Source organism: Triplophysa rosa, linkage group LG16, assembly GCF_024868665.1.
Source record: "Triplophysa rosa linkage group LG16, Trosa_1v2, whole genome shotgun sequence".
Classification (NCBI taxonomy): Eukaryota; Metazoa; Chordata; class Actinopteri; order Cypriniformes; family Nemacheilidae; genus Triplophysa; species Triplophysa rosa.
The window spans coordinates 16,770,506-16,786,899 of NC_079905.1; the positions used below are offsets into that span (position 1 = coordinate 16,770,506).

The 16,394-nt window shown below is 35.4% G+C and overlaps 2 protein-coding genes across 4 annotated transcripts in view; one reads left to right on the forward strand and one right to left on the reverse strand.

Annotated features, from left to right (window-relative positions):
- Window positions 1-12,081, forward strand: part of adcy2b (adenylate cyclase 2b (brain)) — a 113,180-nt gene extending 101,099 nt beyond the window's left edge. Inside the window, exons 16-26 of one of the 3 annotated variants that reach the window (XM_057354239.1) lie at window positions 2,598-2,735; window positions 5,584-5,700; window positions 6,831-7,012; window positions 7,751-7,835; window positions 8,595-8,753; window positions 9,668-9,814; window positions 10,388-10,453; window positions 10,914-11,021; window positions 11,097-11,211; window positions 11,424-11,548; window positions 11,643-12,081. In XM_057354239.1, the coding sequence (XP_057210222.1) occupies window positions 2,598-2,735; window positions 5,584-5,700; window positions 6,831-7,012; window positions 7,751-7,835; window positions 8,595-8,753; window positions 9,668-9,814; window positions 10,388-10,453; window positions 10,914-11,021; window positions 11,097-11,211; window positions 11,424-11,548; window positions 11,643-11,795 (1,395 nt within the window). In that variant the 3' untranslated portion in view covers window positions 11,796-12,081. The remainder of the gene's footprint in view (window positions 1-2,597; window positions 2,736-5,583; window positions 5,701-6,830; window positions 7,013-7,750; window positions 7,836-8,594; window positions 8,754-9,667; window positions 9,815-10,387; window positions 10,454-10,913; window positions 11,022-11,096; window positions 11,212-11,423; window positions 11,549-11,642) is intronic. The other 2 variants (XM_057354240.1, XM_057354241.1) reach the window with 2 other exon arrangements.
- A 167-nt stretch (window positions 12,082-12,248) lies between these two features.
- On the reverse strand, window positions 12,249-15,132 carry cfap90 (cilia and flagella associated protein 90). The gene is made up of 3 exons (XM_057354257.1): window positions 13,572-15,132; window positions 12,555-12,671; window positions 12,249-12,456 (listed from the first exon to the last, which is right to left on the reverse strand). Exons 1-3 carry the CDS (start codon window positions 13,686-13,688, stop codon window positions 12,280-12,282), a joined length of 411 nt encoding a protein of 136 aa, XP_057210240.1. The 5' UTR covers window positions 13,689-15,132; the 3' UTR covers window positions 12,249-12,279.
- Window positions 15,133-16,394: the final 1,262 nt, after the last annotated feature.

The window sequence follows — 16,394 nt, forward strand, 5'->3', positions numbered from 1 at the left end:
CCAGGGTCAATTCACTTATGTGTGAATCTAATGAAATCAGAAATGAAGAAATAAGAAATTATATGCTTTATATTACATTTTTCTACCCGTCAATGTGATATTTGCTTTACTGCATATCATTTATTCAGATTGAGGAAAATTATGAAAAATTAGCAAGGTTATCATAGACCACTTCAGAAGATGTAAACAATGTTTGTCCAACGCTGGTCCAGAAGAACTTCCTGTATAAATTTTTAACACTACACAAACGTTTAAACAGAACATTTATTACTGAATCATAAAAAAATCTTTAAAAATATGTTTACGATTTATAGGCTATATTATGTAAGATTTTAAAAATACAATTAAATTAAACTGGAAATGCTCATGGACCATTGTTTACATCTTGCATTGTGGTCTATAGTGTACTAAAAAAGACATTTCTGTTTATTATTGAAAAATCATAATTTTACAGAATATTTCTGGGGTTTTTTACGGACGTATTTTTTAAACTACGGTACAAAAACGTAAAATTACATGAAAGTACAGCAAAGTTAAAAAATGGGTAAAAAAATTTTTTTAATCTTTTTTTACAGTATAATCAAATAAAATATTGTCGTAATATTATTTTTTTAAATGTAAATAAACGAAAATTAGTAATGTTGCATCGGGAGAAGTTGAGGCACTAAAATAACTGTAAATAAAATAAAAAAACCAATATATATTAATCTTATAGCAACATAACAAATAAACAAATAAATAATAAAATGACAAAAGCAATTAAAAACATTGCTAAGAATAAAACATGGAAAATATAAACATAAAAGCTAAATCAAAAAATTTATAATACTACAATTAAAACAACATTATAATAACTCTGTGTTCAAATTTTTATGTATTACACTCATTAAAATATCATTATGGATGTTGATTTTTGGTGTATGGGGGAGGTGAATTTGAGTAAAAGGTATCAAAGAGGAGCTATGTATTTCTTTTCATTTAGAGCTTTTTTAGGGCCATCAAACGATTAATCGCGATTAATTTCATCCAGAATAAAAGTTTGTGTTTACATAATATATGGCTGTGTACTGTGCATATTATATTTTGTATTTATAAACACATACATGCATTTATTTATGAAAAACATAAAGTATAAAAATGAATAAACATTTATATATATAATTTAAAATATTGGTAAATATAAATAAAGACATGTAAACATTTCCTAAATATGTATACATGTATGTGTATGTGTTTATAAATACAAAATTAATATACACATTACACAGACATATATTATGTAAACTCAAACATTTATTCTGGATTGCGATTAATCACGATTAATCATTTGAGAGCCCTACTATTTTATTTAATTTTGAGGGGAAATGTGATATTTGTTTTGAGACGGTCGCCCTTATTCATGTAATCCAGCTACCAAGATAACCTGTTTTTCTGTTCATTAAAGAAGAAAAAAATTAGAATCTGACATTCTATGTCCTTAACAAGGTGGTTTTAAATAAAGAAACAGTATTTATGATGGAAAAAGAGACCACATTACATAGCCGAGACCTTCTGCTAGCCCAAAAACCTTCTTGTTTCATTTTTGTCTTGGATGATATATTTCACTGAGTTACTGTGATCTATTTTTCTCTCTGTATGGCTGTAAACTCAAGTCCCTGTGGGGACCGTGGATGTGAGGGACTATTTTTATAAAGCTCTGTGGCTCTCTGTTTTGTGTTTCCTTTCTAGTAGGCCACTAACAACCAGCCATGTGTGTCTAGTGCTGTGTGGAAGGTAGTTAAGAGTAGTTCTCAGCTTAATTCCTAATTTTCTGATGTGAGAGCTTGTATGGTCTTGCATAAATGAAAGAGGGGCTGAGGTCTTCTCATACAGTTGATGTGCTGTATTTAAACATTGAACAACTAACACATGATTCACAGACAAGAGGGTTTTAAGAGCTGTTTTTAGTTTGACTACCTTTTACTCCTTTTAGATTTAGGCCTGAAGTGTCCTTTTATACGGTCGAGGTTGAGTGTTTTTGTAAAATGCTGTTACCCTGTGCTTCTGTCTATTTTCATCCTGAGAATGCAGCATTACTGAGCACAAAGAGGCTGACGTGGCCCCTACAGAGTGAGACAGAGATCAGTACTGTTCAGAAGTACAAGCAAAAATAACCTTCTTCATTGGGTGTTCGAGTCAAGTCTACTTGAAACTATATTTAAAAAAAATCAATTCAATTAAATCAAAATGTGGAACTTGCTCCTAAAACCTTAAAAGTGAAGAGGACTCTATAGCCCTCCAAAACTATCTTCACATTGATCTGATCAATTCCCAATAAAGATTAAGTCAATCCCTGCCCAGTTCAATATGGTGTTTCACTTAAAATACATTGAAAAGTAAAACAGGTCGTGAATGCCATTTTGTTGTTGACTGACAAGCTAACTTGAGCGCACAGATTCGCTCTTTATTTATCATTATTACATTTACTTGATGAAGTGATGTTTATTAATGTGTGCATGAGTACAGTCATAACCCTGGGCATTAGGAATAAAAGCCAATATGCTAATGACGTTAGTGGGAGTCAAAGCTCTTATTTTACCTCTCTCTTGATGCCGTAGCAATGGGGTAAAGCAGCCTTCTGCACTATGCCCCGGCTCCCGGGCCCATCTAAAGTCATCACCAACAAGCCCTGGATACGTCTTGCGCTCACCATGGCAACCACTGCACTTATCCTGGTAATGGCCGTGTTCAACATGGTAAGTATCACTACTCCCTAATACCCGTCGTATCGGCTAGATTGGACTTGATTCATTAGATTCAGTATGACCGGGCATGAGCGTGTTCGATAAGGAAAGGCTCCCTGCTTTCATCATGGGTACTCCAGCTTTACAGGCTTTATTTCTCAGTAATTCAGGGACCTCGTGAGAAATAAGGGTAATATAATAAGTCTAGTTCTTGGGCTGCCTTTCCATCTTCTTGTGGCCAATAATGCATATTTCATTCGGTAAAAACAATCAATACAGCGCTGCAGTGCATAACTTTGTATCCACCTTTTCTCTTAATGTGCGAAATTACCCATTCCTTGCGTATGCGCGTAGGGCTGATGCTTAAGGCCCGATTCACATTTCGCATCTTTTCCGCACGGCAGGCGCGCGCAAATAGAGGGCGACGCGCATGCGGTGCGGTGCGCACATTTTTCTAGATCAATTCCCAATAAAGATTAAATCAATCCTGCCCTGTTCAATATGGTGTTTCACTTAAAATACATTGAAAAGTAAAATAGGTTGTGAATGCCATTTTTCGCATCGAGATGGAAAAACGTTTCGCGTTTTCCGTGCGGTTTTAAACGCGAAATGTGAATCGGGCCTAAGACTTCCGGTTCGCCGCTTGATCCCATTAGTTAGGCATTACCAAGTTATCTTAAAAGCTTTTAAACGGACGTTATAATACTTTTGTGTACTGTAATTTAAAACAGCATAATGTCAAAGAGCAGTGACTAAATTATTTCACAGGGGTTTTTAACCTAGACCGTAAAAAACAACTTTGTTTCTCACTATAAGAAGTTGGACATCGACATCTACTGGATGATGACATTAAATTCTAGCAAGCAGCAGCAGTCACAAATTGATATATCTTATGTATCAGAGTGTAGAAGAGCTTTAAATTTATAAAAACACTGAAGCATACAGTTACGCAGCGTTAACATTGGACGAATTCTTTGACATAAGCATCAACAGAAACATTTCTAAAGCAGAGGTTGTGTGTCCGATGTCCTTAACAAGTTAGTCATAATCTAATGGGAAGACACATCACGTGGGATCTTTTATGAAATAACGCAGTATTGGAGACATCTGGATGCTTTAGTGTGGCTGGTTCTGGTATGTCGTGTAGCGATACAGCTGCTGTGTTGTTAAACGTGCCTTTATTTATAGAGCTACAATGCTAACGTGGCGGCGACGTCAAGAATAAGGTGGTTAAGCAGTGTTATAGGTATTAAAGCTATAGTTTATAGAGGTATAGTTTGGTCTAGTAAGATCAAGGTCTCTTTAGGGAAGCCATATTTGCAACATCTCTGGGCAGCCATTTGAGTCACAAGAGACCAAGTCCTGTCTACTTGAATAGTGTCTCATAAATTGCTGACTAAGGTCATTAAACAATATATTTCATTATTTGCTCATCCTCATGTCATTCCAAACCTGTATGACTTTCTTTCTCAAGGGTTAAAGGCCTAACCCAGCATCTGGGTAGTAGGGATCTGTTTTAGTGTGGATTATGACATGATCCCTCAAAAAGCTCTTTGTGCCTGTGAGAGAGTAGAAACTTCCCATTCTCTTACATATTTCAGCCCGAGGTTCCCAAATACAGGTTAATGTTATTAAAAGTTAATGTTAATTAGGTTTACACATTAATTGGACGTGAACCAATATTAGATTTTCATTTTCTGTGTGTGTGCTAGTTTAAATAATTATGACCTTTTAGCAGTCCCAACAGCACTTGTCCTGGTTCCTGGTCTTGGTTTGTAGGTCAATTAGTGAATATGGAGCCCAAACAATCGCTAACAAGTTAAATTGGCCCCAGTTACGCTTTTTGGACATTGTAAATGTGTGAATTTTATTTGCCGTTCACACAGGGTCAACATAAAAAACTTTGGTAACACTTTAGATTACAGCCCGCAATGTACTGCATAAATAAACAGAATTACAGCGTAACTAATTGTAACAATAATGTACCTCTACAGTACATATCTGTAGGTAAAGAGGAACAATATGCAAAGTTTGGGTAATAAAGGGGTAATATTAAGGAAAACAACAATCCTAAAATCAATCAAATAGAGATTAATCATAAATTCAAAACGTGTAGTTGACAGACAGCCCGGCCCAGACGAGATATGGACATGTGCTTCATTCGTGCTGTTCTGCTTGCGCAGAAACTCAACACATCATTTACCCATATTTCATGTTTGCAATAATAATAAAATAAGAACCCATGGCTAATTAATTTCCACATTAGCTTATACTGTATTTATGGGCACATTGTGATTACAAAACTGTAGTGTATGTTCAAGATTGTTGTCTAGCATATGCTTAGAATTAAATTAACTAAAATTAAAACAGTGACCCCTTAGTTTTAAGTTACAGTATAAATATTTTTTAATTTCCTGACTTTTACCCCTTTATTTCCTGAACTTTGCAAATTGTTCCCCTTTACGTACAGATATGTACTGTAGAGGTACATTATTGTCACAATTGGTTAAGTTGTAAATTCTGTTTAATTATGCGGTACATTGCGGGCCATAATCTAAAGCGTTACCAAAACTTTTTTTTGATGAAGCCGTTCAATTACTGGAAAGCAACTGTTTCCAAAGCATCAGCCAAATTTGTGGATTTACAGTCTTTTCTGCTTTTTCCATCTGCTTCTACTCTACTGATTGGTTTGTGTAACTATATTTTTGTAAATTTTACACTTGTGTAAAAAACGTGTGATAACATATTTCTGTGAAACATATTAGTTAGAAAATGCAACAGATGTATTTAGCTAAGTGTGAGAGTGTCTTTTCTGTTTTAATACTCTAGATTTTGTTTTCTCCATCTGTTGTGTTGTAAGTTCTTCTTGGGCGATGACAGAATGATGCTGTCAGCTCCACTGAACGTATCCAACAGCAGTACGGATGGTTCATATGGAGAAATCGCAAACTGCCCAAACAACAAGTTCTACTTGCCGGTAAGTTGCATTAAATTTCACATGTTTTTCGCATTCGAACCTTTGGAAGTCAGCTTTTTAGAAAATATGCAAAAAGCTTTAAATGTTAAAATGGTTTGCAAGAAGTGCTTGTGGGGGTCAAAAGCATCACCAAACTGAATTTCATAATGAGCGACTGTTTTCCAAAAGGTTTCCATTGGTCAACCCAAAACTTATGCCAAACCGATGCTGTGTTTGGCTGGTAGATGACTGAAACAAAGAGAATAAACCCAAATGGCCTATTCTCTGCACATTGAGCAAATTGTTTTTCACAACACAGTAGCAGTGCTGTGAGAGCAATGTCAGGCTTATATATGCTCTCTGCAGATAACAAGATTGTGGAGAAAAACAACACTAAATGAGTGTTCTCAGAATTGCCCACGGGTCACAAACCACTGTGTGTTTCATGAAAAGGCATGGTCAAGTATGGACATTTCTTAGAAACATCAATTTTGCAATATAGTTCATGGACCACCGTGCCATCTATGAAAATATAAGGGACATTGTGTTGTGTGACTTGTGAATTTTTTTAAAAGGAAGTCCATGGTTAGTTCAGATAGCTCAATAGGGTGCAATGAATTCTTTAAGAGGCCTTGGATGTATCTTACCATTTTGTATTTTCTATAGGTTCTAAAAATATTACATAAAAAATATATAAAGCGTTTGTCATTATAAACCTAACCCTCCAGCAAGAATAAAAACCAACATATTGTATTTTATGTATTTTAAAACTGCAATCCATAACTTTTGCCTCTCTATCGCCATCTCTTTTTGAAACATAAAACTGCAGGTGACTTTACCTTCACATGGATTTAGGCCAAATGGCCTCAAACTCACATTTTTCACAAAGCCGCACCCGACAGCTCAAGTAATAAATCATTTATAAGCTCACCTATATTGCAAATCTTGCTTAATAACAGATTTTTATTTATTTTAAAGTGAAAAATTGTACAGATTGCAGCTTTAATTACTTAGGTAGAAATACTAGAAAGAAGTAAAAAACATTTTAAGGGGACCAACTCAATTATATAATTTGCATTTATTGTTAATAATTTGAGGATTTTATGAATGGCATTTTTTAGTTGTTTACAAGTCTGTCTCTGCCTCAACAGTACTTCATCTACAGCTGCATTCTGGGATTGATCTCATGCTCGGTGTTCCTGAGGATAAACTACGAGCTAAAGATGATAATCATGCTTGCTGCTGTAGTTGGATATAATGTCATCATTCTCCAGACTCATGCATCAGTACTGGATCATTACAGCATGGACCTTTACCACCAAACCCAGCAACGGTATTTATCTCCACGTACACACATTCTTATACACAAATACATGATGGATGAAAGAAATATGAGCAAATTGTGAATGTGATCTTTCCAAAGATCTCTGAGCATTTTCTTTTGGAACTCTGAGTGACATACTGGAGGCTTTGTGTGGATTCAACTGTATTGTTTTTTTATGGTGAATGATAGTCATGTGTAAAATCTTACAATTTATTTCATTTCTGCAATTATTCCCCCCTCTCTCTCTATGTTTTGGTTTTGTTTGGTTGTTTTTTGTTTGATAATTACAATGCTCCACCTTAGAAGTCTGAATAACACTTGCAACAGTCTTGTTGAAAAGTAATATACATGTACATGAAAAAAACACACTGTAAAAAAGATTTGTTGTTTTAACTTAAAAATGTCACGGTCCTGCCTTCCTGGTTCTGTATTTCTAGTCGTGTGGCAGGATCGGGACGGAGCCCTTAGGTTCTATGTGAGAAAGCCATGAGATGTTTATGTTTTTGACATCTCATGTGTTTTCTCGTGTCTTGTCATTGGCCCCGCCCCTCTCGTTTCATGTATTGCATGAAAATTAAGTTACCCAGCTGTCTTAAATTTTTAGTTCATTCTAATTAAAAATATTAGTTACACGCATCAAATTCACGTAATAACTATTTTACGTTGAATTAAATCAAAACTTTAAGGCAGCTGGGTAACTTAATCTTTTAATTTGAAATAACAAATACATTTTCTGTTTGTTTTCAGACCGGGTGTTCTTAAAGATTTGAAGACCATGGGCTCTGTATCATTGTTCATTTTCTTCATCACTTTGCTCGTGTTGGCGAGGCAGGTGAGTCTCTTCCAACCACCCAAAGTGTCTCTACGTGCTGTGGATTGACTCTATCGACTCTATTTTCTAAATCTTCTCTCATAGGTTTTCAATATGCTTTTCGATAATCTGATTTAGTAAATACAACCTCTGGCTGTGTGAATATCTGAATGTATTTTGAAATGTTTACTCAAATGGTTTATTACATGCCACTATAAGAAAGCACATCAAATCTAGTACAAAACATTGAGGATTGCATGTTTTCCAACCTTTAATAAACGCTTTCACAAACTCGGCAGGTCGGCTGTGGGTCAGACGTTCTGTTCTTGCTTTTAAGGGACTGTTTGTCCTCAGATAATACACTTGTCTGAATTCTGTATTTGAAATGCACAGCTAATACATTCTTGTAGAATGTAGTGTCTGATCAGGTGATAGGTAACCTAAGGACAGATGTTTCTCCAAAGTAATGAGAGACAAAAAAGAGTTATGAATGACTCTCAATATACTTAGTTAATACCTTCCAAGGTGCCAATTTCACAGATTTGGAAAATCTGTCTGCTTAAAAGTCTTTTCCGCGTTGAATGCACGCTCAAACACAAAGGTGTCACACAGAGAAAATTGAAGCAATTATTCATAATGACGGCCCTTTATTCTAGAACAATCCGTAAATATATATGAACTGTCCTTGTGTGCATTTAATTCTGCTTTCTTTTTCATCTTAAAAGCCACATGAGGTGATCAAATGTGTACCATCTCTTTACTTCTGTCCTCTTGTAACAGAATGAATATTACTGTAGGTTAGACTTCCTCTGGAGGAACAAGTTTAAGAGGGAGTGCGAGGAGATCGAGACCATGGAGAACCTGAACCGGGTGCTTCTGGAGAATGTCCTACCTGCTCATGTGGCTGAACATTTCCTGGGTCGTAACTGGAAGAATGAGGTGAGACTCTCAATCCATAGGCCATGTCAGTCCGTTCATTTTTACTAAACGATAAACTAATGAAGTTATTAAATTATACGTAATCATTGCATACACGTTGACTGGAGTAGCAGCTAATGGTTGGAAAATTGACAGGGTTATTACGGACTGTAAATATTTCAGGGACACGATTGCGACACTCATAATGAAAAATATTAATTGAACTTTTATTCACTTTAAACATATTCACATACAGGGCCGTGTCTGGGGGGGCCATTGTCCCCCCAGATTATTCTTGGTCCCCTCCAAAAATATTCATCTTGAAATTACAATAATTAAAATTAAATACTTACTAAATACTTATTTGTGTTATCTATTAAACAATTATCCGTCAATTTAATCACAGACAAATATAAACATTACTATATATAAAAACTAGGGCTGTCAAACGATTAATTGTTAATCGCATCCAGAATAAGAGTTTGTGTTTACATAATATATATCTGTGTACTGTGCATAATAATTTTGTATTTATTAACACATACACATACATGCATATATTTAAGAAAAATCTCAAAATTAATAAACATTTATATATAATTTCAATTATAGGTAAATATAAATAAATACATGTAAATATTTCCTAAATATGTATTCATGTGTATGTGTTTGTATTTATAAATACAAAATTAATATGCACAGTACACATACATATATTATGTAAACAAACTTTTATTCTGGGTGCGATTAATCACGATTAATCGTTTGAAAGCCCTAATAAAAACACACTTATATATCTGCCCAGCACGAATATGGGGTTGCCCTTCCCCCCAGTCAAGCGGGCCTAGTACCGGGCCTGTTTATAATGTATGTAATATGGTATAAAATTTAATTTGAGCTTTCCGTGTCATAGCTTTACATTTATTTTTCGACAGGACCTCTACCACCAGTCGTACGATCTGGTGTGCGTCATGTTCGCCTCCATCCCAGACTTCAAGGAATTTTACACAGAATCGGATGTCAATAAGGAGGGACTGGAGTGTCTGAGACTCCTCAATGAGATTATAGCAGATTTTGATGAGGTACAAAATAAACAAACACCTTCATAATCATATTATGTAAATGTTGATTACATAGCAAAGCTACAGTAAGATGAAACTGTCTTAGTCTAAAGGTGCACACAAAATACAAAGAATACCAAAATCAGTGGTTTGGAGTTTTTAGTATATTTAAGGTTAATGTGAAATCAAAGTGGACCCTATTATTTAGTACTTATAGTGTTAGTGCACATTATTAGTTTTGCGGTGAACAATTTATCCATGCATAGCAATCCACAACAAAATACTTTGTAAATATCAAAATGTATTTATTTTCATAAAACTGAGTAGAATGATCCAGTGGAAAAACAAGCCACACCCTCTTTTCGTCTCATTCAATATTCAGTTTCACTTACTGTATTTACATCAAATACAGCACAATAATGGAGTCGGTCACGTATTTGAAATGTTTTGTTTTATTTAGTGACATCATACACTGTTGTATTATATTTGTTGAAGGGTTTGAAGTATTCCATGCTCATCCAAAAATGAAAATTTGTTCATCGTTTGCTTACTCGTATGTCATTCCAAACCTGTATGACTTTCTTTCTTCTGCAGAACACAAAAGAAAAAATTTTGAAGAACGCTGGCAGCCAAGCAACATTGGCCCCATTGACTTCCATTGTATGGACTCCACACAGACATTTCTTAAAATATCTTCTTTTGTGTTCCACAGATACTCATGTTTTAAATGACATGAGCGTGAATAAGTAATGACATCACTTTTTTTGTTAACTATTCCTTTAAAGTCCAATGTGACCTTTTGACATCTGGCATACTGACAGATAAACATTTGCTGTTGTCTAATGAAAGTCTGTGCAAGTCCTGTTTATTCAAAAATAATTTGACAGAAAATACTGTACGTTGATAATCAAATACAGTAAAAGTTGCATAAAAAATGCAGCTGTAACTATAGAAGGTGGGTCTTGGCAAAGGGTTTTTCCAAGTATGAATGATGTCATACTAAACACTTGTGATGTTTAACTGACATATGTTAAAGCCAGCAGATACATATTGTGATAATAGTATTATTGCTGCTCTGGATTTGACTGTATACTCAAAATAATACTCTTGTACCTGACAGCTGCTGTCAAAACCCAAATTCAGTGGCGTTGAGAAGATCAAAACCATTGGCAGCACATACATGGCTGCCACAGGGCTAAACGTGACCCCTGGACCAGAACACGCACAGGTAAATGATTACTTTTTTTGTAATAACTGCTGAATTGATCGCAAGTGCCTGTGAAGCTTGTTCTTTATTCCAAAGGACCATGACCGGCAGTACATGCACATTGGAACAATTGTGGAGTTTGCATTTGCTTTGGTGGGGAAGCTTGACGTCATCAACAAGCACTCCTTTAATGACTTCAGACTGCGAGTGGGTAAGCAGAAGCCCATAAATGCATTTCCATTATGTTTACATTTATGCATTGGCAGGCCATTTTATCCAAGGCAAAGTGCCCATGATGAACCAAGCCCATGATCTTGGCATTGCCAAACATGCAAAGTTGAGCTACAAGAACTCTTATGCTGTTATCGATCTGTGGGTGGATACGTTCATGAAGTTTTAAATGTTTCCGGCCTCTCTCGTCAGGAATAAACCATGGGCCGGTAATCGCGGGCGTGATCGGAGCACAGAAACCACAGTATGACATCTGGGGAAACACGGTTAACGTGGCCAGTCGAATGGAAAGCACCGGGGTACTGGGGAAGATCCAGGTAGATCCTTTCTGACCTACTTTCATGTGGTTTGTGTTGAATTATTGATGAGCATCTCTTTCAGTGGATCTAATCATCTGTGTTGCTTCTCCAGGTCACAGAGGAGACGAGTCGGATCCTGAAGACGCTGGGTTACATGTGTTCCTGTCGAGGGATCATCAACGTTAAAGGAAAGGGGGAACTCAAGACCTTCTTCGTTCACACTGAGATGACCAGATCTTTATCACAGGGGAATGTAATGCCTTGAACCTCAGTCACACAAAAACACGCAAGAATCGTTGTGATCAAACATCGATTAAATACAGTTGTACAGTACGTGTACAGTTAAATACACCACCCAAACCCAACGTAGGACTAATATAGAGCTGTTTGGACCACATACAGATGTTTTTGCATTGCTTTATAAGTAATGAATGGCTGTGTAACTGATCATAACTGTGTTTCGCTCAATCCATTATTTAAATTCTTTTTGTAAAATAAAGGAATATTAAAAAAGGTGGCCATGTTTTGATGCTATCATTTTGGTATCCATTAAAATTTCTATATAAATGTCCAAGTGTCTTTTTTTCTCAATCTGTGAAAGCGGTCCAACCACACAGCAATACATTTTACGAAAATATAAACAAATACTCAACTAAATAGATACATTTGTAATACAAATGTATACACACACACAGATATAGTGTTACTGTATATTCATATTTTTATATTGTCACTGACACTAGTGCACATCAGACGGGTGTCACGGATCCATAGCACTCCTCCATTGTCCAGGTGATTCCATTTTTGCTGTAGAAGTCCGAGTGAATGTGAGCGATGCGAGCAAATGTCTTCCCCAAGTCATGTTGTGATGGTGTAAACCGTCCACACACAGAAGAAGACAGAACAGGAACTGGTCTGCTTGACTCCTAACATGAGATGAAATACACAGGGATCCATTCTTTACTGCATCTTCGCTGCATTTTGTTTATCTACAAAGGCAACACATAATGAATTGGAAACTCACCTCACTGAAGATGTCCAGGCCGCGGGCTTTAGCATGTGTCCGGTCATCTCTGTGGAGTTTGTTATCGTAACCTTCGGTGGTTTGATTTATGCAGTCATACAAAGACATTTCTGAAGCCTATTGTATAAGAAAAGTCTTAATCAGTTTGTGTATGTTAGCATTTGTTTGATTTGATATTTGTTATTTAATTTGTGTTGCCTGGGTGTCATTGTGAGGCCACTGTATAGACTGTTTCAGGGGCAACAACATAAATAAACAAACGTTATGTGGCCCAAACTTAACTTCTGGTAGACCTCTGTAAAGAATGAATAACTGTTGAGTAGGTTTAATTTAATTCATTCTGTTAATATACAATAAGATATTAATACATATTAATATCAATATAAATAAAGTATCAAATACATTTTTATATTAGTAGCCACTAGCAAGACCGATGACCAAACGCAGAGCGGAAGTTGAGATCGTTTTAACTTCCATATTTTGACGAATTTCCGAGTCAAATTGATTTTTTAATGAGAACAATAATGGGCGTGGCTTTCGTCTTTCTCTGCGATTTGATTGGATGTATAAAAACAGCCGTTGCATTTTGAAATGGTACTGGCCGTAGACTAGACTGACAGTTGAAGGGGAGGAGTTAATGGATGCCAAGCCGTCTAACATACGTCATCTAAGATGAATAGTCATTACAGGACGGAAGTACATTTTCATATTTTAACTAAAGATTTTGAGGACACGTGATTTTTAAAAAGGAAATAACCCACATTGATTAATTATTTACAATAAACGCTTTATTTCAGGAAAAAATAGGCATTGTCATTTTTAATTTCACTTGGACTTTAACTTCAGGCCAGAGGCGTGCGTCCATGATATTACTGAATGATAGCCATATTTATTTATTGATACGTTACATGGAAATGTAAAGAGAATTTAAATAGTGCCACCGTGATGTCCAAAAACACAGCATTGTTTGGTACTGTTTTTGTTTGAACTTGTAAAAGCTGCCAAGTTTGATCTTACCTTCGGGATGTTGTTTAAATATCGCATTTCTTTGGTCTCTGTCCGTCTTGGTGGTATAAAGCTGAAGACAGACAGAGTAGAAAGAGGTCTGGACTTCGCTTCGAATGATGCATCCATTGCAATTCACGCTTTGATCGCACGAGAGGATCAAGTTTGACGGCGCAGTTTAGCGTCTGCGGTTGCTAGGATACTAGAGACTACCTCGCGAATCGATGAATGATTGACATTTGGATCGAAATTAAATAGTGTATGAACTCTGGGAAAACGAATTGACGGGTAGTAGCCTATCATGGACGAAATAATTTCAACATATTAATTTCTTTTGACATTTCTGACAAATCATTTAAACACGAATAACAGCACTTGTATGCGTATGGGTTCTGGATAATTTGTCTTATAAATAGAAATAGCGTTTAAATTATGTTTTTAAGGATGTGAACGGTAAAGTAAATGTACCATAAGCCTTTATAATGCCGCTGGTTCAGATCCAGTGAAGATCAAGAAGGATGCATTGGCTTTTTATCCATTACTTCAAGCAGTTCAGAAAATGCTTCGTTGAATATAGATATGCTTCACCGAGCCTCCACACTATACAAGACATTTGACGTTTTTAACTTCACAATGGGATAAAATAAATCATTTCAACCCTGCCAGGTAGGTATCTGGTCTGGTCATTGATCAATAAAACACAGATGCTGTAAGTCGCTTTGGATAAAAGCGTCTGCTAAATAACTAAATGTAAATGTAAATGTAGATGCTGGCTTTTGTATCTTCAGAACATCACATAAAAACATAATTCTGTTCTTTTTATGTTTATATTGCCTGATCTCCATTCACTTTCATTTTACAACTTTTGTTCATGATATATAGCTAAAATGTAAAATGATTAGTTGTTCATAAATAGATTACAAGAAAATATGTAAGGCCCAAGTGCACCAGCCGAGGAGATACCCCTCTTGATCCAGATGTAATGTCTTTAAACATAAATAGGAACAATATACTAATTGTTGTCATTATTAGTAGTATTGTAGTACTAGTGACATTAGAAATAGTATTTAAGATTGTACTGTATATCACCAAGGCAATTCAAAAAATCTTAAACCAAAGTTCTTCAAGGACTTTATGTGCTTCAAAGCTTGGATATAATGCCAAGAGTGAGATGAAGAACGGTTCCTGTTGTTTTAACCGGTCTTGGGACTTTGTGGAATGACATGCAAAAACTGCACCTTTAAACACTTACAGAGAGGCCCAAATGCATGCAGAACTTCCACATAGCTGTGCTTATGTTGTCAACAGTGACACTGACTTTTATTACAGTTTGAATGGGCTTGGGAATTTTATATATGTCATTATTATGTCAAATTAACTATTCTCATCGTCTATAAATTATAGCTCTAAAAACATATGTTGGATAACAGCGCCATCTACCGAACGAGCTTGAGATGCACACCAATGCGCCAAAATAAAAGTCCCACAAAAGGTAAAACACTTAAGGTAAAATGTCGTATTATTACCCAGGGGCACATTTCACACTCATTTATTTATATTAAATTACATGTCCAGTTGTTTGTATTAAAAAAAAAAAAAAAACTAAATTTATATAAATAATGATGTACATAACACTACCTCTGCACACAACATAATCCATTTGCACAAGTGTACATACCATCTGTAAATATGCAAAATTAAACAATATACTACTCTGTACAATGTCTCTTATATGTTAGTATTCCCGTTTTCGGTACAATAGTCTTTATTCTATATATGCGTATTTTTTTAATAATATTTTTACACTGTAAATCTTTGTTACAGTTTGTCTTGTCATTGTGTTGAATGTGTGTACTTGAAACTTCAACACCAAAGAAAATGCCTTGTGTGTGCAAGAATACTTGGCAATAAAGCTCTTTCTGATTCTGATGCAGATTCTAAATCACAATAATCAAACTTAACAATAACCTTAACGTTTAAACACAAAGGGGCGGTTTCCCAGACAAGGTTTAGCTTAAGCCAGGACTAGGCCTTAGTTAAATTAGGATAATTAAGTTGTTTTAAAAAACATACTTTACAAAAAAAATATTACTTTGTGCATCTTGAGACAAAACAATCACAGTGATATATTTTAAGATATGTCAGTGCAAGTTGTTTTCGATCAAGGCATCTCTCACATTTAAGTTAGTCTGAGACTAGCCTTAAACCCTGTCTGGGAAACCGCCCCAAAATGTTCTAAATGTGTAGGGAAATTAAAAATGTCTTAATGAAGTACTACTAAATGGTCCTATCATGAGCTATCAATAGTGCTACTGAATTTTTACTATTATTTACTGAAGACTTGATTATTGTATAAGTCCATACTTTGTTACAAACGCCTGCTGTAATCATTCATTATTTAACATAAACAAACAAGACTCTTTTCACAATCACAAAACAACAAAAAAAGTATTTTTCAATGTCAATGACCTGCCCTTTTATAACCAGGTATTTGTGCCAGCGCTAAACAATTAAACATGTTTATCATGGTTTAAAATAAACACAATTGTCCTACTAGTTTTATAGAAAACAAAACCTTTATCTGCTAGATCTCCTTTGAACAGTATTAACTCAAACTGTTTCACTGTGTAATTTTGCTTTCCTTTTTTCTTATTTTTATTTTCTTCACGGTATTGCTGCGGTCCCATAACTGTGTTATTTTGGGCGAATGCAACAGTTACCACTTTGATCCCACAAACGCATTCCGTGTCATTATCTGTCACTCGTGTAGCAGGGAGGGCAAGTTCAGACGAACTATGGGTGTGACAAAAGAAAATAGGCGTTGCTTATGTCATT

Bases quoted from the DNA above. Each gene is read 5' to 3' on its own strand.
- cfap90 (XM_057354257.1), bottom strand. From the start codon at position 13,688: ATGGATGCATCATTCGAAGCGAAGTCCAGACCTCTTTCTACTCTGTCT. The intron at 12,672-13,571 runs GTAAGATCAAAC...CTTATACAATAG, and splicing joins ATTTAAACAACATCCCGAAG to GCTTCAGAAATGTCTTTGTA. The intron at 12,457-12,554 runs GTGAGTTTCCAA...ATCTCATGTTAG, and splicing joins GCCTGGACATCTTCAGTGAG to GAGTCAAGCAGACCAGTTCC.